The 24,635-nt window shown below is 41.2% G+C and overlaps 1 protein-coding gene across 3 annotated transcripts in view; it reads left to right on the forward strand.

Annotated features, from left to right (window-relative positions):
- MAP2K6 (mitogen-activated protein kinase kinase 6) overlaps positions 1 to 21,777 on the forward strand; it is a 121,634-nt gene extending 99,857 nt beyond the window's left edge. For 2 of the 3 annotated variants that reach the window (XM_041725501.1, XM_041725503.1), the window contains exons 11-12: positions 5,035 to 5,080; positions 11,134 to 21,777. In XM_041725501.1, coding sequence (XP_041581435.1) covers positions 5,035 to 5,080; positions 11,134 to 11,211 — 124 coding nt within the window. In that variant the 3' untranslated portion in view covers positions 11,212 to 21,777. The remainder of the gene's footprint in view (positions 1 to 5,034; positions 5,081 to 11,133) is intronic. The other variant, XM_041725502.1, reaches the window with a different exon arrangement.
- Positions 21,778 to 24,635: the final 2,858 nt, after the last annotated feature.

Raw genomic sequence — 24,635 nt, forward strand, 5'->3', positions numbered from 1 at the left:
GGACTCGATCCCGGGACTCCAGGATCACGTCCTGGGCCTAAGGCAGGTGCTAAACCACTGAGCCACCCAGGGATCCCAACAATTCAAACTTTCAGTGTTGTAGTTCCTGTAGACTCTGGCATTTAAGAGTATCAACTGTGTAAAATAGTGAGTCGTTTTTGTTGGTAGGATAATTAGAAAGAAGAAGAGGAGCATTAATTTTGAATTTATCAGCATTCTTAATGATTCTCTCCTGGATTTTTTTGTTTGTTTGTTTGCTTAACGAGTACAGTCTCTTCTGTTTCAGATGGCAGGTCAATAGCTTTTTGCCTCCCATAAACTACCAATATATTTTCTTTGATACCCCCTTCGTATGAACACTATTTTGAAGTTCATTGAGTTGGAAAAGCTGTCTAATGCTTCAAAACACGGTGCTGATTTTTTTATTTTTTTAAAAGATTTTATTTATTCATTCATGAGAGACACACACAGAGAGAGGCAGGGACACAGGCAGAGGAAGAAGCAGACTCCCTGTGGGGAGCCTGATGCGGGACACAATCCCAGGACCCCAGGATCATGACCTGAGCCAAAGGCAGATGCTCAACCACTGAGCCACCCAGGTGCCCCTGTTTTTTGTATTTTTATGACATGGCTGTGTTTCTTCAAGACTTCTCAGAAAGCCCCTATTTTTGTGCTTAAGTGGGGAAAGGGGAATACAGACCTGGAAAGTGAAAAATTAATCGTAAATTTTGAGATGGACACACCTGTGGTTTTATCTCCTACCTCTGTCTTGGGCTGAGTGTCCAACTGGAAGAGAAAGGTCACATTATCTATAGCCTTGGTTATCTATCAGGGTATGTGTGACCCTTCCTGGGATGGGTTCTAACTAAGCACTTGATGACCCCTCCCAGTGTCCTAGTGCTGCTCCACACTGTACAACTTCATCCAGAGGGTCAACTTGGCTGTCACTGTCCTCTGATCACTGCTATGAGTTGACAGTCATCCTGGTCTGTGAGATGGACTAGAAAGCAGTAACAAGCTGACACTCTCATACCCAAGGTTACATCTCAAGCCCAGAGCTCCAGCTGATGTGTTCTTTTGCAATAACACCAGAGAAACGTTATCCTTGGTGGGAGTGTGTGCATGCGTGAGGTTGGGGAGGATGGAGGCAGGGGGTAGGAGAGGAAAGAAAGTTAAGGCATTTATTCCTTATGGACTATAAAGGAAAGCCCAATGATGTTCTACAAACCCTCCCTTTCTGTACTTCTTTTGAAATAGGACTCCTGAATGACATTTCCATCTCTCTTTTTTCCCTATACATGGCTTTCTTACCATAGCCGTTCTAAAGGATTCCTGGAGTAGGTGATGCTGTCTATAAAGGCCTTGTTTTGGGATTCATAATAGAGAAGTCTAATAAAAAAGCCTCCCCTTCTGGTCCAACAGACGGTTAATGAATGCATGTCTAAAAAGGAGAAACAGAACAGAATAGCCTCTTCCTATAGGTTCACAGGCTTGGTGACTGAAGGAAGTCTCTGGAAACCCAACTACTGAGTGCCAGAACCACCCGACTTCTTTTTTGCTTTTCCTTTGGGCCCATTTGAGAGGCTCAGTGCCCAGCTGACCAGCCTGATGGCATGTTGGAGTGTGTTGGAGGCCCACCCAGATGGTGATACTGTCTGACTCAGAGGAACTAGCATAAAGCAGAGACAATCAAATATAGTTCCCGACTTGTTCAGGAAAAAAGAGTAAAAAGAGGCACTGGGTATTTGTTTAGCTTATGACAAATGTATGGGCTTGTGAGGCGCAATGTGTTTTTATTCTGTGGATGCGCCAAATAGCCCTTCTTGGAAACCACCAGAGGGAATTCAAATAGGCAGAAATCCTCTGGTCAGCACAGACTTCAAGCTAGCAGTTCTCAAGACAGCATGAAGCTGTTTTTTAGTGTCAGCTACGGTCAGGAGCGTGTGTTGTGGCATTTGGAAGAAGAATTAGAGCAGTTAGCTAATTGCACGCTTGAAAATGACAAGCCACTTGAAAATTCAAAAGTCTGACTCCAATCCAAAAAGAAATTGGTGTAGCTTTGAACTCCACGATTGTTATTTTATACTGAATTTCAAGTACTTCCTATCAAACATGGAAAATTTGCTTTCCTCCGCCCCCCCCACCCAAACTTATCCTGAGTATTTTGCTATTTTTAGCTCGTGTTTTGAAGTGTTCTCAATTTAAAAGATGGAGAGAATGGGTTTTATCAGTTATATTAATTCAATAAACAGCCTTGGATTGCTGTGTAAGTATTTTCCATGAATGCTCTCTGTACTAGTGCTTGTGGTAAATTCTGAGCCTCCTAATCAGAGGCTGTAAGTCAAGAAATAGCCTATCGGCCAGCAATCCCTGAGGTTTCAGGAATCCGAAACACTTTCTGATGCATTCATCAACTTGGGGTACTTTCCCCACATTTTCCTTATACAGACTGAAACAAAACAAAACCAAAAACAAACGAAAAACCTCTAGAGAAGTTTTCTTAAACTGTTCCAGAAGTGAAAAGATAAGCTATCCTGACTTAGAATGATCTCTCCTTAAAAAAAAAAAAAAAGGAAGCATTTACTTTCCTCGACCTGATGAGAAGAGAGAGAGTCTTCTTTCATTATCTACTAAATAGAAGTTCAAAACTCAGCAACATCACAAAGATCTCTGGTTGGTAAAAGAGGCCACTGTTCTAACACTTGAGCAAGAAGCTTCTTTTCTTGTCATTCCCTTGGTTCGGTTGCTGACTGATGGAAACTAGTCCTGGAAAGGTGGGTCGTGGTCCCCCAGGTGAATGTTAGCAGAATCAACACAGAGCCCTGGCCCCAGGATTCAGGAAGGTGCCTGTCACCTGAAGTCAAGCACATGAATAGTGAATGTGGATTTAAGGTTGTGTTTTCCACGATTGTTTCTGGCCAGTTAAATAGTTCAGACTATGGAGAAGACTTTCTGGTTTTTGATTTGCTTTGAACAATAGCTGAAAATTCAGGGCTTTTGTATGTACGCCTGTTTTTTTTTTTGTTTTTTTTTTTCACTATGGTCTGTGGTGCAAGCCAGCAACGTTCCTGGGATCACATCCCTTCTTCTGTGTGTTTCCTTCTAGGCCAACTAGCTCTTGAACTTCAAAAGAAAACTTCTGCTTCCTGGGGTTCAGGGATGTTCAGGGATAGGGAGGTGGTATAATAGAGAATGTGCACGAATGACAGCTGCATCAGCTGGAGGTGCTTCTAAGTGAATTTCATTTCCGAGCAGGGGCTAGAAGGCAGCAATGTGGAGGGATCCTCTTGTACACGTAGCCCAAGGGGTTTGCAACCTCTGCACGCATGACTTTTTTGGATTGGATCATTCTTTGTTGTGGGCAGCTGTGCTGTGCATTACAGGCTGTTTAACAATATCCCAAGCCTCCATCTCTTAGATGCCAGTGGCACCACCAGGTGTATCAACAACCAAAGATGCCTCCAGCCATGGCCAAATATCCCCTGGAGGGCAAAATCACCTGCAGCTGAGAACCACCAATAAAGCCCCTGTAGACTCTCAGGATACAGACCCATGCAAAGTCCTAAGTGGGACCTACAAGGTCTCCTTCATTTCACTCAGGCACATCTTCCCATATCAATCTGACTTTGACAGTTGATAATTCCTCTTTCTAATTCGCTCTTATTTTTATCCTCAGTTGAGATGAAACTTTCTCTCATAGGTTGTCTGGTCACTGAGGTCACTAGGTCCTAGATCTGCCCTCAGTTCCAGGTTGAAAACTTCTCTCCTCACATCTACTGTACCCTGTCTCAGGTTCCCTGGCTTCTACCCACAGCATTGCCTGGAATAGGTAGGCTGGTTTAAGTTGTTTTGGTTCAAAAGCTTTCTCACTCTCTCTCTTTTGTTTGTTTTTCATTTCGTTTTGTTTTATTCCACACTTTCTCAAAGTGTCTCAACTACTTCACTCTCTTATGGCTCCATACCTTGTCTCCCCTCCTCATTATTATTAGTCCATGGGGGCGGAGCAGAGCTCATGTCACACATACTAGGTCTCATCTGCTCAAAATGATCCATTGGCACAAATCCCAGCAACCTAATGATCAGTCACGTTTTGGTTTCTTCAACGCCAGGCTATGTTCCTTTCCATCCATGATTCTGTGGCCCGGTGGGCAGAGGGGTCTGTAGGTTGCCTTGCAAACCATAGTTTTCAGAACCATCCTTCTCTTCATTCTGTAACCTGGGGTTCCAACTCCCAGTAAATCACTTCTTTTCTTTTCTTTTTTTTTTTTTTTTCTCCATTTTAAGGCCATGGGTGGATACAGGGGTGGGATGAGGATAGAGGTGAGGGGTTGGTCTCTTCTTATTGCAGTTTTGTTACTGTTGCCTCCAGTATCAAATGTCATTAAAACGTTCGTGTATATAGACAGTTGTGTATACGGGGTGGGAGCCACTCAACAGTAGTGCGTGACCACAAAGAATCTCTAAGAAGAGTAATTGGGAAGTCACTGAGTGTGCTTTCTCTTTCATTAGCCAAGAGGTTGTAAGCAAGTAGCATTACTTTAGACATTTTATGGGGATATTGCTTCTATCTTAGGTGGGTTCGGTTAGAAATATATAAAAGCAAATTATACATAAGCAAGGAGAACCAGGTATTAAAGATAGTGAAGAGATAACATGTAATGTAAGAAATACGTGCCGATTTCTTTCCCAGTGCGGGTAGAGGAAATGCTGTTTTGAAGGAAAGTAGATATGTATTTTGGAATGCAATGGCTGTAGATCAGAAAAGCTAGTTTGTATGTCATTGGTAAAGCATCAAGAGGAAAGTAAACACACACACACACATACACTCTTAGTGTTCCTATTAAGATATACTTAGTGTGATTTAAAACAATTTTATAAGTGTAACAGAAGAGGGGAGTCAGGGTAGGAGATTCATATTTTCAATACATTTTAAAGCTGGTTGTGTTTAGTCTTCTGCAGATTCTGAAATCCTAGTCTTGTGAAAATACAGATGGTTCTTAGATTTTAACGCAATTCCTTTTTTTTCCCCGTTAGCTTGAAGAAGAATTCCAAAGAACGGCCAACATATCCAGAACTTATGGTATGTATCGTTAGTGGTGTAAACTTGTCCAAACCAACAGGTAGTAAAGGTAAAGTGACTAAGACCTAAATTATAATCAAACAATCATATTGGAAGAGCTGGTTCATTGAGAAATCGGTAACTGGAAGTGAATTAAAGCAAAAAAAGACCAGGAGCAGGGCACCTTTCTTAGCAACTTTTTCCATGTTGATAACCTTGACATCATATAGACTAAATGATGCCTATAAAATTTAACTTTTCAAGTTCTCAAGATACCAAGAGTCATTCATTACTAATATAAATGAGGGAAATCATGATTTAAAGGATTTCAGCAATGAGAAAAACAAGTGCTGGGCGACTCATCAGATATTTTTGATAAAATGTTTAGGATTTGTTGGGTGGGGAGCTTTTTTGCTGGATGTTTAGTGAGGAAAGACTGTTTTCTCTCTCTGATTTTCACTTTAGTGGAAAAAAGGTAAGACCAAGCCTTATTCATTTGAGTTGTATTACCTCTGCATTCACAGCTTACCATTTGCACTAAGAGAAAAAAAAAGAGTGAAAATAAGACCTTACAGTTGTTGTTTTAAAATAGTTTCTCTTAAATTATGGTAACTACAATTTTAAGCTGATTACAAATGTTTCTTTAGTATAGATGGCAGGGACCGAAACTTAGGAACTTTTGTCTATGTCGAAACACATTTTTTGGGGAAATATGATAAAATTCCGACTGCTTACTTATTTGCATGAACTATTCCCTAGATTTGTTTCAATTATCAAGGATTTAATTTTAGCAGGGGAAGGAAGAGTTTTGTTCCTAGAGATAAGAGCAATCATTGGCACCATTTCTTCTGGGAACACAATTATTTAGCAAGCATTAAATGCTTGCTTCTATCACACCCCAACACAAGCAGTGCTCAGTCTTTAAGACCCGCTCAGGGCAGGTGCTAGAAGTACAGGTTCCTTAGATCTTTAAAAAAAAATTAAAAAAAAAAAGATTATTTATTTGAGAGAGAGAACATGAGCAAGGGGGAGGAGGCAGAGAGAGAGGGAGCAGCAGACCCCCCCCACTCAGCAGGAAACCCGACATGGGGGGCTTGATCCCAGGGCCCCGAGATCATGACCTGAGCTGAAGGCAGATGCTTAACTGACGAAGCCTCCCAAGCATTCCTTCCTGAGCTCTTTTAACAAAATGATGTGGTGAGGTGACTCTGACATGGAAAAAGTATATCTTGTATTCTATATACAAACATATAATTGGCCATTTATATATCTTCTTTGGAAAAACATCTTTTTAGGTCTTTTGCCCACTTAAAAAAATCAGATTTTTTTTTTTTGCCATTGAGTTGTATGAGTTTTTTAAAAAATATATTTTTAAAAAATATATAACACCCCTTATCAGATATATGGTTTGCGAATACTTTCTCCCACTTTGTAGGTTGCCATTCCGTTCCATCAGTCATTTCCTTAGCTGTGTCAAAGCTTCTTAGTTTGATGTGATACCCCTTGTTTTTGCCAACAAGTCCACGAAGAGATGCTCGTCATCACTAGTCATCAGAAAATAGGAATCAAAATCACAGTGAGCTATCACCTCACACCTGTTAGAATGGCTATTATAAAAAAGGCAAGATATCACAAGTACTGGTGTGCCTATGGAGAAAAGAGAACCCTGTGCACTGTTGGTGGGGATGTAAATTGGTGCAGCCAGTATGGAAAAGTGTGAGGGTTCCACAGAAAAATTAAAAATAGAAATATCATATGATCCAGCCATCTCACTTCTGGGTATGTATCTGAAGGAAATGGAATCACTATTTTAAGGGGGTATCTGCATCGGCATGTTCATGATAGCATTATTTATAATAGCAAAGACATAGAAACAATGTAAATGTCCATCAATGCATGGATGGATAAAGAAAAGGTGATACCCACACATACACATACCATGGAATATTATGCAGCCATAAAAAAGAAGGAAATCCCACCTTTGGCGACACCATGGATAGAATGAGTATAGCCTAGTACTCTAGCTAATAATAATGCATTGCGTACTTGAAAGTTGCCAGGAGAATAGATCTTAAAGGTTCTTATTGCAGAAGAAGAATGGTAAGTATGTGAGGTGAAGGATGTATTGGTTAACCTTATTATAATTATTTCAGAATATATAAGTGTATCCAATCGTCATATGCGTAAACTTATACAATGTTCTGTGTCAATTATATTTCAATAAAGCTGGAAAAAAAAAGGAGAGAAAAAGTATAGCCTGGAGATTTCAAGCCAGGGAGAGTTGCAGAAGGCTGATCCATACCATACAGGTGATAGTCACAGCCAATCACGTGGATTTTTTGGTTCTGCTGGTTAAACTTTAGGTCTGAACCATTCTCTCATTGGGGGAGCTGTAAAGGAGCACTGGGGAGAGTTTTAGAATAGACAAGGTGGTTTCCTTGGGCTCCCAATTGTCCCCTTTAAAAAGGCATCCCCTAGGACTCAGCATTCTGTTGTTGGCTGTATTTGACCAAGACTCACAGTTGAGGGAGAAAAGAAGATGGGTAATGTGGAGAAATGCTGAGAAAATCTCAGCATACTACCTGTTTGGGCTGAACATTTCCTCCTGATTTTATATTTTATATATATATGAAATATATATATACATATATTTTTTCCACCCTGATTATATTTTTAGTAGCCAGTTAGGGCCTTTTCATTCCTTTTGGGCATGCTTATGCAAACCCCCAGAGCATTTTAAAATTAATTTCACATAAAGTTCAACAGACGTGGAGTGATTTCTGGGGTGTCTTACGAAGCCTGTACTCCTTGTAAAGTTGCCTTATTAGTCCCTATTTTCAGATAAAGGAAGAGCATTTTATTTCTACATATTTCTGGCTATTTAAAATGGAAAATATATTTTTTTCCTTCCAAGTGAACTCTTATCAGAGATTTCAGTGGAACACACTTAAGGAGAAAAATGCTGAGTTCTAGCTGAGTATACCTGGGCAACTGATAATCGAATTCCACCTTTCCAGTATGTTCTAATGCTGTGGTCTTTCATGGTCTACATATTAACGTTACAAAGTCATGTGTATCCCCCCCACTCCTCCCCCCCAACACACACACACACACACACACACACACACACACTTCTTTTTATGACACTAGTCTGTGTGCTACTGGAAATGGACTTGCCTTCTAAGGTTATAACTGCTCTCTGCTTTCCTGTGGAATTGAGGTTTTTAAATGGAAAATCTGAGTCCAAACTCTTTGACTTTAGCATTGGGAAAACACATGCTGAGAGACTATTGTTTAAATTGTAGGAGTTGGTGAAGAAGGGAGAAAAAAAAATCCTTTTTTTTTTTTTTCCAGGTAAAGGGCAGTATAATTAAGGCCCCAACCCAGACATGTGCCTCTTATAGAAATATCAACTGTTTTCCCTCTCTAACTTGGATTGAAGGGTGTACATGCTTTCACATCATCTCATTTGCTTGTTCTCTCAAACTCCCACTGGGGGACATGACTCAGCAGGATTTGTTCCTCCAGAGTGGGGACCGGCCAACTTTTTCTGTAAAGGGTTAGATAGTAAATATTTTAGGCTTTGTGGGCTGCTATTCAGCTCTGTTGTTTTAGCGTGACAGCACCATATTCAATACGTAAACAGATGGTATGGCTGTGTTCCAAAAACCTCTATGTCACAAATGGGCGGTGGGCTAGACTTGGCCCCTGGAACATTGATCGTTGACCCCTGCCCCAGATAAGAACCACCAGAAATGATAATCAGGTGATGCAGGTGATTGCCCAGCCAGGCCATTATGTTCTTCAAATATCCGGGAAGTTCTAGATTGAATCCTAGTGTTAAGCAAGGCTGCCAGAGCCCATAGGAAATCATAGTCTTAAGGGGTGAGGTGTTGTGTAGAAGATACGGTGACCTTTGGTGCTTGTGGTTTGCCCTGATGTTCCTGGTAGTGTGTTCTTGGGTCTCCATGTTTTCTCTAGGCACAGCCATTGGTAATGGCCTCCCTACCCGTACCTGGCTCCTTTTTTGAGCAACCCAGCCTGGGGATGAATCCATGGTACCTCATTTGCTCGCCTCCTAGTTGCAGGCCTTGCTATTCTTGGTTGATTGCTTATAGAGGGGACTGGGTTCCCTCCCAGCCTTTTACAGTCTCAAAACCCACACAAGAGGGCGAGTCACACTTTCCATTTTGACATGGTTGCCTGCTCTCCCTTCCCCCTCCCCTCTGACTCTCGCCGCATTTACCCAGAGAATAACCTGAAAGATGTCTGAAGGTTTTTTTTTTTTTTTTTCTTAAGGACTTCTAGGTCAGGGTATTTGATTCATTCACAGAGTAAGCCTACATTCACTGAGCTCACAGCCAGAGCAGACCCAGAGGCAAGATGGGGCTGGCAGGCGTCAGAGGTAGCCATTGAGACGATCTGAGGTTTGACATGTCCTGTTTTGATAGTAAAGACTTTTAAGTACATTAAAAGATCACCAAATGTCAAGAGGATGTGGGAAAGCTAATGAGCATGATGGTAAAGCGCTTGGTAAGTGTGCTGTGTAAGTGGTTAGTAATCAGAAGCAATGCTGCTGTTTATTTGTGCAAGGAGTTGAGGATGAAGGACCCGGCGTCTACAGCTTCAGTGGATATGGTGGGTGTGAGGCTCTGAGCCAACACTCCACCTGGATCTTCCAGATGGGCAAGAGCACACAGCCTCTTTATCATTTTTTGAGTCACGATACTTACCAGGGACCACCTACCTTCATTTGGGTTTTGTTTCTTTGTTCCTTTCCCATTTGCATTGTTTCCTAAAACTTCCACGGGTGGGCACTCGGTTCCCCACAGAGCTGACTCATCGAGCCCTGCTCTGTCAGGTTTAAAACAAATATAATTAGAAAACCTACAGCGAGGCAATGTGAAGGTTATAAACCAACATCCCCAAAGTCAGGGGGAAATGGAGTGAGTCATCTACATGTCTGCATGCAAAAGTGCTCATATGTAGCCGCTCTCAACATAGTCACTGAAAATAATGCCACCAGACAATCAGGGAGGTGGCCGTGACTGGTGTGGGGGGATACGTGGCACTAGGTTCTATCTGAAGGAAATCATCCTTTTTGGTTTGTTTGCTTCATTCTGTTTCCACTGTGACAACTGTGGTTCGTGAGCTGATGTATCTCCTTTTAATTAGAGGTGCGAGGTTCCAGGGTGACAGCTGGGAACTTACTGTAACAAAATTGAGCCTTCTGGGGAGGGATGTACGGTGCAGAGAAAATGTTTTGTTCCCTTCACAACTGTTTTGGAATATGTGGCCTCTTGGACTCGCTAGGTCTATTCCCCCAGCAAACTGATAGCCCTGGTATTTTTGTAAAGTTTGCTTAATCTGAGCTGTGTGGATAGAGACCATTTCTTTTCTTTTTTTTTTTTTTTATGCTTTTCAATCTTTAATCTCCAAGTTGAATTTCTCTGCACATACCTAGAGTTTGGCAGTCTACGTTATTTTCCAGATGGATCAGCTCATCATCAAGAGAGACATAGAAGTATAACTCGTGGCTGTCGATGTGGCTTACAGCGTGGCTTTGTTAACTGTTTCTGTCCAAACCAGCTCTGCAGGGTCAAGGGCAAGCAACGCCTTGACCATTTCCTGTGCTACAAAGTTGGTTTCTCCTTCCACCCTCCATTTCCTGAGAAATGGATGCACAGAAATTTATGAAATTTCTCATTATTTTATCACTATATCAGTCTACAATTACTTTTTTAGGGGACGGAGTTGTTTGTAAATCAAGAGTTAGGACTGTCTTTGTCAATCCTTGTATTTTACCACAGGTGGGATTATTGTTTTGGAAAGCAATAGAAACTCTAGAGGAAACAGATATCAAAATGGGAGGGGTACGGTGAAAGATAAAAGATAATGTTTAAAATGTCCACATCACTCCATGCGTGCTTGATTTGGGAAGAGGTTGGAAGAGTCCAATGTAACCCTGACCGGGGTATTTGAATGTGTTTAACAAACACATCTGTGAAGTTGCTAATCTCCTATATTGTCAGTGGTGAATATTAATACCATGTGTTTTTCTTTTTCCTTCCCAGCAACATCCATTTTTCACCCTACACGAATCCAAAGCAACAGACGTGGCATCTTTTGTAAAACTAATTCTTGGAGACTAAGTACCGTGGACTCAATCGGTTGGCCCTCCTGTGGATTGGTGGGTTTTACAGGGTGAAGAAGGTTCACTAAAGCGCCAATAGAAACTCATCTTTGAGATAATTTAATCCTGCCTCTCAGAAGGTTTTTTTCTCCCCATTTTCTTTCTTTTTTTTTTTTTCCCCTCCAAAGGGGGCCTTGGAATCTCTAGTATAGAATGAACTGTCTAGATGAATGAAATATGACAAAGGCTTAGGACTTAAAAAAGGTGATTAAATATTTAATGATGTGTCATATGAGTCCTTAAGCTTCTCAGACTTCTCTTGTTCTTTATGAAATGAATGCATTGGCCCTGGTCAAAAGGTGCTACAGTAGTGATGAATTTGTAAGTAGATCTGTACTTTGTCCCATTTATTATTTTAATATTTATGTTTAAGCGCTTGGTTGAAAAGATTCCATTTTATGCAAGGAGGGAGATACAAAAGACAAGGTTGGGTTGGCAATATTTATAGGCCTTTTATTTTTGAAGTTCAATCGTGTCTGTGGTCCAGAAGAAATTATTTAATATGCATCTTTAAGAGTATTATAACAATATCCACAAGGAGCTCTTCTTGTAAAATACCTGTTCCAGCTGTTGTGGCTGCTTGCCATGTCCTCGGATTTCTGCTCTCAACTCCTGGGTAATAACCACATATTTCAGGTGAAGTGGCAAAGTATCTTGGTCATACCCTTTTCCTAACTTTGGAAAACATAAAATCACTTTGATCACATCTCAGAGTCACAAATTTGGTTCTCTTGGCATTTGTGGTATTAATGAAATGTACAGTTCGTGATGCGATTTTCTATCACCCATCTATCCTATGTGTGTGTGTGTGCGTGTGTATGTATTTGATAAGTCACAGGCTCTGCCAAGTAGCTTCTGTAAACATCTCTAGTAAGGAGGACGTATGTCACTTCTGAGAGGAAATATCATGTCGAACCACACAGAGAATTGGTGCCTTCAACGTGTAAGCCCCAAGGATTGACTTGGTGGCAATCCTGAACATACCCATTTGCTTTCTTTGTTTTTCTTGTTCAATAAAGAAGCCTTACTATTAATGGGAGGACTGCAATAGAAGAAGATGAAAGTTCTTTGTTAATGTGAGGAATTAATTTGGGGGAGGGGGGTTGAATTCATTCCTTGGAATAGATTGCCGAATTTCCACAGGTTGAGGTGAGGCCGTATTTTTTTTTTCCCAGCAGCACACAGTAGCTTGTCCTGTTGGAGGACGCTAGTGCCACCGTGGGTCTCTGGCAGGTTGACAACACAACAAAAGCTCTTTCTCGTGGCTATGTTTGCCCCTAGGTTCTCTAGTTTCCCTGAGGAAAAAAGGAGTGAAATGATCCAGGGAACATATAGACTGATAACCTGGAAGCATTGCTTTTGGACATGGAGTTGATAATAAGGCTGTTCTTGAAGGACAAAAGGAGAATTTTCATTAAAAAAGGAAGAAGAGAACTCACTCTGATTCTTTCTTTGCCTCAAGTTCAGAGATTCGGAGATAACTGCTCCCTAAAATCCTCCCTTCTTCCCCTCTTAGATTTTGAAGTGCTGTCACTTAATCTCCTGTATCTGCGTTTTCCCCTTGTTCTTGACCTCTGTCTAGCTCGTAGCAGTAGCCCCGACTGAGTATGACACCTCCATTCACTTCTTTGTATCCAGTTCCAAGACATACCTGTTGGATCAAACATAGTTTCATCTGCTCTCAAGCTACCTCTGTTCTCATCTCTTTCTAGCCAGAAAAGGTGGATGAACCTACCAATTATGGTCATTCACTTTCCCACCCACCTTCCTAAATCTGGCAGTTTCTCTCTTTGAGGTCAAAAGGAAAAAAAAATAACAACCATATTCTTTCCATTGTCCATCCATCTTATGAAAAATAGCAAGTAGTAGGAAAAAAAATCAGAGGTCATTCCCTGGACAGCTTTTGGTGAAATACGTAAAGCAAAACACCTCTCTGGTCTAAGTCTGATAAGTCTTACCTGTTGTAAAGTGAGGTTTCTACTTAGAAATATTCTTCACTGAGTGTGTCCCCCTGCGCGCTCCTCTCCAGTTTGTGAGCCCAGGGCCTAAACTTGCAAAACAATCATACGGAGGTAGAGGAGGAGTTAGTCAATGGTTCCCAGCCTTGTGCACACTGGAATCACTGGGAACTGGTGAACACTTCCAATGCCAGGGTTGGGGTTTCAGTGGTCCAGAGTGGGGCCTGCAAATTGGTATTTTTTTAAGATTTTATTTATTTATTCATGAGAGACAGAGAGAGAGAGAGAGAGGCAGAGGGAGAAGCAGGCTCCATACAGGGAACCTGATGTGGGACTCGATCCCAGGTCTCCAGGATCAGGCCCTGGACTGAAGGTGATGCTAAACTGCTGAGCCACCTGGGCTGCCCCAAATTGGTATTTTTACCATGCTGTCTGTCATTCTGATGCACAGCATGGTCGAGGACACTGGGCTAGTACTCTGAAAGAGAGAATTGACCTACAACTTCTTTGGAACGTTGGCAGCGAGAAGCAAGAGCCTCTGCTTCTTTCCCTGTCCTCTCGAATGGGGACATCTTTGCTGCTGTCAGAGACAGCGCATTCCCAGAATATTGATTTGAAACTTGGGATACATTTTCCCCATAGAAATGATGTGCTCCATGGTGATTAGATGTCTTCTGTGCTTAAAGTAGAAGGACTTGATCATCTTCTAAGTTCTAGAATATGGTTTTTTTTTTTTGAGAATGGTGTTCTAAACTAATTTTAAAATAAAGATGGAGTTGCACAGACCATATTTAAGTTGATACAAGTTGGAAACCTCCTGTACATACATGCAGGTTGCTCTATGTTACCCAGTTCGTTGTGTATCATTATTGTTCTCTTGCTTGTGTCTTGTTGGTGTGCTTTTTAATCGCGTACCTTCCTTTGCTGTTGATTGGTTCTGTCACATTGGTTGTTGTTCTAGTCGAGGACACAAGATACCCATTAGCCTCAGCATTCGGGGAAGCCAGCACTGACACTAAAGGGGTCATGAGAAATGCGCGTGCATTTCTCCACATGCACTTGATTTAGTGTCTTAGGAAAGTAATCACAAAGGAGGCAGAGAGGGGCTAACGTTTTCATGGTTTTTAACACTCAAAATGCTTCTCTTTCCCAAGGGGCTTTGTCAGCTCTGCTCATGGAAACTACTGTTTCTTCCAACGTTGTCTAACAAAACGCTTTATCTTCAGCCTGGAAGTGCAGTAGATGCCTAGTGCCTGACTTCCCGCCTCAGTGCTTTCTTGGGCATGTGACCTTCGCACACCTTGAAGGGAAGATTCATATATTTATAGGATTCACTGGAGTGGGTGGTCGGATCAAGTAAAATGAATGAAACCTCTACTGTGCTGGGAATTTTGTCTTCTTAATGTCTGTCTGTGACTTAGAGGGCGATTTGTTGGCTTAAGGGAATCTTCCATTTTTATTGCAGTAGCATGTGGAGGGTGCAGTTTTTTGGGACCCCAGAACATTTACATACTCTGATGGAAAAGTACCAGAGAAAAATCTAGGAAGAAGAAACTACCAAATAAACCCTATTAGAATAGAAAAAAAGAAAAAAAGATATTTTATTGTAGAAGTTCTGTGTTCTTCTCGTCTGGGGGGGTGTATGTGTGTGTGTGTGTGTGCGTGTGTGTGTGTGTGTGTGTGTGTTAGCACTGTTAAATATGCTGGCAGCTGAAGATACTCTTTGGTTTGGTTTGGCTTTAATTGGGGTACTCTGGATTTCTTTAGGAATCTGTTGAAAGCTAGGACCTTTTCCTTAGGAAAATGCACGTGGTACATGGAACACATAGTTTTGCAAACATTTTTGTTGAGGGGAGGGGAGTCCGGTTTATAGACCCCATCGGATCAATAACCTCTGCTCTGTAGAATGTGGACTGTGACATTCTAGACCAAGACTGGCAAGCTTTGTCTGTAAAGGGCCAGATAGTAAATATTTTGGCTTTGTGCTTCACCAAGCTGTTACAACCACACAGGTCCGCTGTCGTAGTGTGGAAGCATCTGTAAACAATACATAAATGAATGAGCATGGTTCAGTGTCCCAATTAGATTTTACTTACAAAATCGGATGACGGGGGCTGGATTTGGCCCACAGGCTATGGTTTGCCAACACCTGTGCTAGGCCATCGAATACAAAACTCTAATTGATGAACTGAATTTTTCCACTTAGTGAGTATTTAGCTCCACTGCTGTTGAGGTGGATTAGGAAGATGGACATAGGAAGTGAAATTGGGAAGAATGGAAGACTGTTCAATCCCATGGAAATTGCCTCTTAATTGTCTCGGGAAGTATTTCTTGCCCGGGAAGCCAATGGGACGATTTTCCTCAGATGAAATCAACTACCTCCTTTTTCCATTTCTATACAGTAACCGGCATAACTCATTCAAACTTGGAAATAAAAGGTCTGCTTCTCTTAGACATTCTTGTCTCTTAGCTTTGCATTTTGTTTCTCTCTGTGGTGTGATACTTGTGCAGGGGGAGTCATGAACCCAGGCATTAATCACTTGGTTTTCCTTTTCTCTGACCTGCATTCAGATTTGAGAATTTGGGAGGCCACAGTTATCTCAGAAGTAGAAGACAGATAGAATTCTTAAAACCTTCCAGTTCATCCCTCTGAGCTGTTGGGCCCTCTTTCAAGAAAGTAAGGCGGTCACGTGTGGGGTCAAAATACTTGTTCATAGGTGAGACTCGGAGCTCCAGGCTCTCATTGTAACAGGAAGGGACGTAGTCTTTCTCCTTGAGTACCATCCCTAAATTTCTATTCTAAGGGCCTGATGCAAAATGCTCCCTTTCTGATGTGATTATCTTGGATTACCAGCCCTGGTTGAGTTTCTGGGCTGCCTAATGAAACTCTCTAGTGAAAGCTTTGCCTTCCCTCTGGGACCAGAACACTGTCCTTTGCATTCCTTATGTTGGCACCTGTCCCCCCTTGCTGTCGGATTGCCATTCAAAGACCGGTCTGCCACCTAAGCTGCCTCGCTCCACTTTCTTCTTCTGGAACAGCCCAACACATCTCACTTGATGCTGTAGTCTCTTTCTTATTCCAAACATTTTCCTTCCTGCTGCATCATCAGGCAAACGTAAATTCTACTTAGAAGGACCCTCGGAACCTCCTGAAGGGCATATTTAAGTATTTGATCTGGCAATTTACCTGAAGGAATGTTTTCCCTTTGCCTAGGAAAACAAAACCTGAATTCCAGAGGCTTCAGAATGAAATTCTCCTTCTGGGGGAAACACCTTGCTCCCAAATACATCACTCACCACCCATTCCTGGTGTCTTCAAGGAAGATATGTTCCTTTTGCCCAGTTTTAGAGAGGCACTGTTTACAGCTATGCAGATACAATTCTACCATTGGGGGTTTTCTAATGGAGTCATTTGGAATTGACACTTAACGAATGTTGGGGTTTATCTTTTGAGCTCCTGACCCAAACTCCTTTTTCAAGCAAGATTTCTCTAAAAGTCTCTTTCCTATCTGAGGTGAAGGGGACTGGGCCTTAAGTAGAAATTCAAAACAAGGTCAAGGACTTTGTGGTAGGGATATTTAAAAAAAAATCCCCTCTAAGACAAACATGTGTTAATAGAATTAAAAAATATCCAACCTAGTTCCCGGGGCTGTCAGGATCTTGACATCATTTGTATTGTCACTTAAACTAGGACACAGAACCCTTCATTATTGGGAGTTTACGGTGAGATTTTGGGAGATTTGCATTGTATTTCTGTCTTGGAATTGTCAGTATGGAAAGATTTCTTTGTGGGCTGTTCATCTTGATACATACAGGCTTCCCCCCGGGGTCCACTTTTGCATTTCTTGGATTCAAGGTCTCTTTCGAGGAATGAAGCTAGTGCTCTTATGACTTGGAGACTGATTTCAGGGAATGCACGGGAATGATTAGGCACTTACTTGCATCTTAATGTAGGAAACAGAACTTCCTAAGTAGTCCCCAGAGTTTGTGGCTTTGACCAGGCCACCTGGTCTTTCCTGGTTCCCTTGATTGCATTTGCTTATTACTCCTCTGCCAGGCACACGTGACCTGGGCTGACTCAACGCTTCTGTGGAAAGGAATGGATCCAACCATTTTCATAGATCAAAACTCAGATTTGGCAATTTCGCCTTGGTTTGACTACAGGATTCTATTGTTCCCAAATCTTAAAAACGTAATGGATGTCTAAGAGGACTTTTAGCAAAACCCTCATTCAAAATGTAAGACCTTCTATATAAGGTCTTAATAAAACTTCTCCTCATCCTGTAGACAAGGACTGCTGGGTTGGTATCCTTTCCTCTGAAGTAATATTCTGTTGTGGCCGGAAATGAGCAATTAGCGTCGTTTGGTCACTACGAACGTTCATCTGTATTGGAGTCCACAAGCAATTTCAACAAAGCAAGTCAAGGCCCTGCCTTAGGAGATTGTCTTTAGACTCTGGACTTTAACACTGAACAGTGATGTGGAATTATGTTTGGGGGCTAGGAGAAAAGATCCATGCAAAGAGCAGTGCTTACCGAGGGTCCCCATGGAAGAGCAAGCTGATAAAAGAAGCTGGCAGTCAGGTGTATTCCATAACTCATTTTCAGTATTACCATGGACATGATCTCCTCTGGGAAAGCCTAGCAAAAAACCAAACGTTAATTTTTTTTCCTTAAAAATACTGAATTCTAAAGAAGATTCAGAGAGCAGTATTGATTTGGATCTCAGAAAATTTTGTTTCCTTAGTATTACTGATTCTACAGAGCTACCAATTTAAACTGATGACACCCAGGAAAAAAAAAAAAAGATAAATGATTAATGGCATCACAGCATTTTGTGAGTATACAACCCATTCGTCAGCTACCCACAGGGTAAAGAAATATGTACACAAAACTAAGCCCCTTAATCTTTCATTCTGGTGGCTGACGTGGACAGAAAGGTGGACACCAAAGTTTATCTGTTGTGCAAACTTTGTCCACAAGGCAGAGGACTGTGAATGTTCTGAGAAAAACACTACAGATCTTCATCCGAAGGGGAGGATTTATAATCTTAAAACATAACACTCAAAGCTAGTTTGAATTTTCAGAAGCAGTGCATTGTGTGGGGAAAGTAGTTTTATTTTCTTCTGAACTCAAATCGTCTGACCTAGTGTGTGTTCATAGTGTGTGTTCAGTACTTGGGGAGAGAGGTGTCGCGGGCACAGAAGTGGTTTCCAGATTATGTTCAGTGTTACCCCTTGGAGGTCTCTTGTCCAGCAGGGAAGGAGAAAACCATGTGATGAAGGATGGAGAGTGTGATGCCCATCTGAAAACCCCATCAACCTCTAATCAGAGTACTTGGCTACCATTATCATTCCCCTTAACTGGAAATTCTCTGTGGCTATTAAAAGCTTGGGAACTTGGGTTGAAATGACTCCTGGAAGACCTGCCAAAGAATCTGGGAAATAGTAGCCAACCATGTCTGTATGGCCCTGGCTTCTGCTATATTCAGGATGCTAACAGGGCTTGGCGGCAGAAGGGCAAAAAGAGAGGTGGCCATTTATTTAAATTTTTAAGCATGACTCCTCTGAAAGAAAATGCACAAATCAATACGTGATGGCCATGCACACAGACTGTTAAATTGCTTAGTTTTCTAAAGTGATTGCAGATAACCTGGTCTCAGTGGTGAAGAGGAGCGAGACTGGGCTCTTGATGGGCGGTGGAGTATCCAAATTTCTTCATTTGCAGAGGCAGGAGTTGTAATTTTTGTTCATTGGCGTGTAGGAAAAAGTACAGTTTTGGCAGAGAGAGGGGTCCTATGTGAGAGTCAAGCTGACGATTATCCTCACTGGGTTTCACAGGTGGAGAACAGTAGGGGGAAGCCAGGGCAGCCTCTGGAAGCTGAAAACGGGTGGGTTATCTGTTGTGAGCTCTACACAAGGCAATTCTTAGGCATTGATGGAAACATCAGGTGCTTTCTACACACACACATACGGTCTGTGGCAGCTTCTGATCGTGGAACTTGAGCTGCTAAAACCAAATTTAACAGGGAGGTTTTCCAGCAGCCAATTTAGAACTCTATGTGTCAGAAAGTTACATTTGGCAACCGTTTGCCGAGTTCTTGGCCAATCTCTGTGTAAAAAACCACCTGAGGAGGTTCAATTAAGAAAATTCAGACAATTTATCTGTCATCATACCCCTGTGTTTAGTTTCTTTTCCAGTCTCAAATTTATTTTCTGAGTGGAGTATATGAACTGAAATGATGAACTGATGTTTTAGTAAAATAACAGGTATTTTTTTTTTTACAGGGAAAAAAAAAGGTCTTCTCTATGTCATTAACTTCCATAATTGGAACTTATTTCCTACTGTACAGAATCATCACATTAGGTCACTTAAAGCTGAGAAAGGTGTTAGGGATGCAGTTCAAATTCTTTATTTAAAAACACAGACATGTTTCTGTATATTTTGTGTAAATCCTGACAGGATGCTGGATGTAACTTCTGTACAGAATTGAATTTTACAAGAATTTTAGTAAAATAGGCAGGCTGCCCCAGATTCCTTCGTGCTTTTGTTTCATCTTGGAAAATGCTGCTTCCGGTTATTTAATCTGGTCTTTGTAGGGAAAACACACACAAACACACACACACACACACACTCCCCCCCTTACATTGTGTGGATTTTATAATAGACCATTTTTATTTGTATATATGCTTGTTTTCTTGCGCTGACCCCCACATTTGTTTGTAAGCCATGTTTATTGTGAAGATAGCTATTGGGCAAGTGGAAACATGCCTGGTCTTTGCAATCCCCTGATGCTAAGAAAAAAGTAATTCCATATGTTAGGAGGCCCTGCAATCGCTTCCTAATACCTGAAATATTATGAAAGGATATGTGAGAGGTTGTGCACCTCAATCGTTTGAAACCGATCTCTAACACTGTGTCTCTGGAAAGTGTAAAATAGCAGAATGACTACCATTTTATGGATTCCTTCATCGATGGACTCTCCCATCTTTCTTGCGATGTATAACGTGATGCTAGCTCTCCTCGGTGGGAATCATGTCTTCTTCATAGATGGCAATATCTTCTCTTTATGAATGAATCAGACTGAACTGTCCAGTATGGAATTCATTAGAAGTTCATAGAGTAAAGACCTCTGAAGGATGTGGGGGGGCTGGGGGGGGGGGATGTTCCATGCCTATGAGGTGAATGTGAAATTGATGCTTTGGCCCTGGGAACTTTTTGCTCATAAGCTGCAGAGGCAAAGAAGTCGGGGAGTATGTACTTCATTCTCTTTTCCTATAAGGAAATGTGTGGGGCTGCTCTCTTAAGGCAAAAACATTTCTCACCATTGTCTGGCAAAGGGAAATTATGAATATCAGTTGATAACTTCAGTCAAGCTCTAGGACTGTACTTAAAAATACCTGTGTTGTGGGGAAGCGTGCCTTTTGTTGTCTTCACCGTATCGGCTTTGGTGGCCACCATGCATTTTTATTTTAGCTTAGTTTTCCTGTTATCCAGGTTGTGTGCATTGTTGTTGCTGTTGTTGTTTTCTCTCTTTTTTTTTTTAATTTTTTTTTCACTGTCGTTTTCTTTTGAACTACTGCTCATCATAAATGATGATGTTATCTCAAAATCCTGACACCAAGGAAATAGCTAATGCGCAGGACTTGGGGTAGATGAAAGCATCGGTGTTGATGTAGGTTACGTTTTGGCAGAGTTAGCAGAAATATACTGAATTGAGGGGGATAATGTGGCTTTGAAGACACCATGTTTGCTTTTAACATTTGGAGAAGCCACCTGTCCTGGGTCCTTATTCATGGGAAATTCATCCTTTCATGCAAATACCATTGGCAGGGCATACTTAACAGCCTGGATGCCTGGATAACAGCATCATATCAGTCAGTAAACAAGGAATTCTAATAATTCCCAAAGGTGGGGGTAATTTTGCCTCTTATAGATCATTCTGTGGTGAAATTTCCAATCACGGCATCTTGTAAAAACTGTAACGTTATTATTTTCCTTCTCTTTTCTGATCTAAGAGCACAGTAAAGGAAAAGTAAAGTTCTGATGTGATACAAAATAATTCATTGACTCTGTGTTTTTGACCAAGGAAATGGCTGAGATGTTGAACTAAGTGGTTGTTACATGGTTCACATGGTGACCTCAAAAGGAAAATGAAATTGGGACATTAAGTCAAACTTGGACTCCTCTGTTGATGAGGAGCTTAACTTTGATTTCCTATCTCAGGATATTCTTCAGTTTCATACTGCTGCTGAGGAGGAAGGAGCAAGCCGCAGACACTGTAACGGTCTCCGGATGTTTGTGCGTGTGTATGCAAAACTTCACACTGTGTGTGTTGTGTTCAATGTTGTGTCAATCTATGAACTGACTCAAACAACAATTTGAAGATACAGAAGACAAGAATAATGGCAAAAGACACCCATCCACCTCTTTTTGTCAGAGTGCTTGCTATGACCTTCATAGCTAGGACAAATACCATAACATATTCAGGAGCAAGGTGTCCTTGAAAGAAATGGTGTGTTGATCTCATAAGAAAATGTACAACCAATAAAAAGACATTTAAAAAAGTGCGGCGAGTCTGTATATTAATTGGGTCGTTCATGGAAATTTCTTTATTCCAGGGATGATGCTTTTAGGTATACAAGTGCTTCAGGTAAAAGCTTGGTTTGAACTATTTATCCCCTTTGTTCTCCCATTCCTGCTACCTCACTTCCAAAACATTATGGAACCTCATGGAACAAAGCATAACAGAACAACAGTGTTGTAGACGCATTAGAAGGTCATTTCATCTGTAATGAAATCTTCGTAGAGTCAATATTCCTCGGTTAGAACTGAAGGCCAATATTATATTACATTATTAAAGTCAGATGGTTTGTAGGGAGGATGGGTCCAGATGGGTTAGATGAAAATATTAAGACCCAGACTTTTTTGGCTCTTAACAGTTCCTGCTGAACTCCTAGGCCAACCAATCATTTGAAGTTTTTCTTGTCTTCTATACAATATATGTAATACTAGGATATTTGCTCTACGTCATCAGGCAGTGCTATGACACAGACACATTCTGGGAAAGAAAATGTTATTTCAGGTATATATGGTTGGGTTGGTAGGGTTCTCTGATTTCTCCTATCAACCAAGTGTTTATAACTATTTGTTTTTTTTTTTAATTTATTTATTTATTCATGAGAGACACAGAGAGAGAGACAGAGCACAGGCAGAGGGAGAAGCAGACCCCATGCAGGGAGCCCGATGCGGGACTCGATCCTGGGTCTCCAGGATAACACCCCGGGCCTAAGGCAGCGCTAAACCGCTGAGCCACCCGGGCTGCCCTATGAAAGTCTTCAGTATGTTTTAATCGTACAGAAGAATATTGCGCTGTTAAAATAATCACATAATAATGTAATTTTCTCAAAGTTTTAATAGAATAACATTTCGAAATTGCACAACTGAAGTTGGATAAAGTCGCAAGTTTAATGCTGGCTCTCCTGTTGACTAGGAAATAGGAAGACCAGCAGAGTTTTGTTGTTTTCCTGTAAATTTTATAAGGCACATTATTAGTTATGTCCTAATGTTTATAACTATTTGACTTGCATCTGCCTTAATCCAGTTGAGAGAATGGCTAGACCTTAGTGTTACCAGATTGAATGCATGAGCAGTTACACCCAGAGGCACACCTTCACTGCTGTCTTATTGTTGAAACAGGTTGATGTTGCTTGAGTCAGGAACAGACTCCTTTTAGAGCCCCTAATGTTTCACCTTGGATGGACATCCTTTCCGGGGGCTAGAATCTAAAGTGGAGGGCTCTCTCGACTTCTGCATATGTTGTTCATGTCACTTTCCAACACCAATGGACTCTCCCATACTGATTTTGAAGTCCTGCCCATGTGCTATCATAAGATTGCTGTAATCCTTCATCTTTCTTAAATGGTAGGCCTTCCTGTCATTGGGAATGTTGGTTTAAGTTCCTATAAGGGGTGAGGGTATGTGGAGGGGGAAGGCATAAACAAACACAGTATTCTCAGGCCTCATATATGAAAGCATTTCATATGGTCCTCTGCAGCTATTCCTTATTTTCAAACTTTAAAATATCATCAGATCTTAAAGTTCTTTCCCTCTTGATGGCTTAGCGCCTTCTTCTTTTGCACACTTCTCGTGTTGACTGACACTTGTTTGCCCATCACAATGAGTCCCTGTTTACTCAAGATTTTGTAGGAAACCAAATTAAAGTGGAACATGGAGAAGGTGATAGGGTTAATAACAAAAGCTTTTTGTGGTGTTCCTTGGTTATTTGGTTTTCTATGGTAATATAGCAAAGCCCAAAACTTAGTAGCTTCAGACAACAGCTTGATACTATTTCTCTCAGTCCTGTGGGTTGGCTGGGCTTAGCTGCATGGTTCTGGCTTGTCATCTCTTATGCATTTGTAGTCAGGTAGCTGGGACAAGGGCTATTGGAAGTGTCTTCATGCCCTCTGTCTGGTGCCTGGGCTGGGTTGGCTGGACTGGTCTGGATCAGGGACTAACGAGGCACCTCTCCATCAGGCGGCCTATGTGTCTACCGTGGGCTCTTCACAGCTTGGCAACTGAGTACTTAGAATCTTTCCAGGGCAGTTGGATTTCCCCTGAATTAATGATCTGAAAGCCCCAGGATGAATAGTGGACTGTGTTCCACGGTGTGGGCATCTTTGAAGACTAGCTACGTGCTTGGTCAGTGCGATACAGTTAGAATAGACTTGTGAACTTTAAAAATGGATCTTATTCCTTCTTTCCTAAATTGGTGGTCCAGAGAGGTAATAGAAGAAATGTACTAAAGTTAATGATGGAATCAGTTTCCATTCATTTATTATCCAGTTTTGTCAAGGCAAGTGCTTTGGTCAAGATGATGTTATCCTGTAGAGGATGAATTAGCCATCTCTGCCTGAAAGTTTGAAGCCATAATTGGAATGAGAATAACACAGAGAAAACTCAGCATTGACATTTGATGACATACAGAACCGTTAGTACTTCTCCACCACCCCAGATGTCAGGCCTCATAAATACTTGCGGAGTAGCTGTTTTCTCCTCAAATGGAAATAGCTTTGTTTTTTATTTTAAAAATAACTCATTATGGGAAAACTTAGAGAATACATGCAGGAAAATAAACATCATCTACAATTCCAAGTTAATTATTCATGTGTTCTTGAAAATATATTGTTCTATATTTTCATAGCACACACCCAGAGAGAAGTACAAAATGTTAATGGGATTATGCTATTGTTACCTGCCTTGCTTTCCAAATTATATCCCAGGCATCTTATCATGTCGATTAATGCAGATGGCATCACTATTTTTGAGGTCTGCCTAATATTCCAAAAAATCACACACACACATATATATATATATATTTATATTTAACTGCTTCCCCATTGATGGAAATTTTAATTATTCCTTTT

This window comes from Vulpes lagopus, chromosome 12 (genome assembly GCF_018345385.1).
Source record: "Vulpes lagopus strain Blue_001 chromosome 12, ASM1834538v1, whole genome shotgun sequence".
NCBI lineage: Eukaryota > Metazoa > Chordata > Mammalia > Carnivora > Canidae > Vulpes > Vulpes lagopus.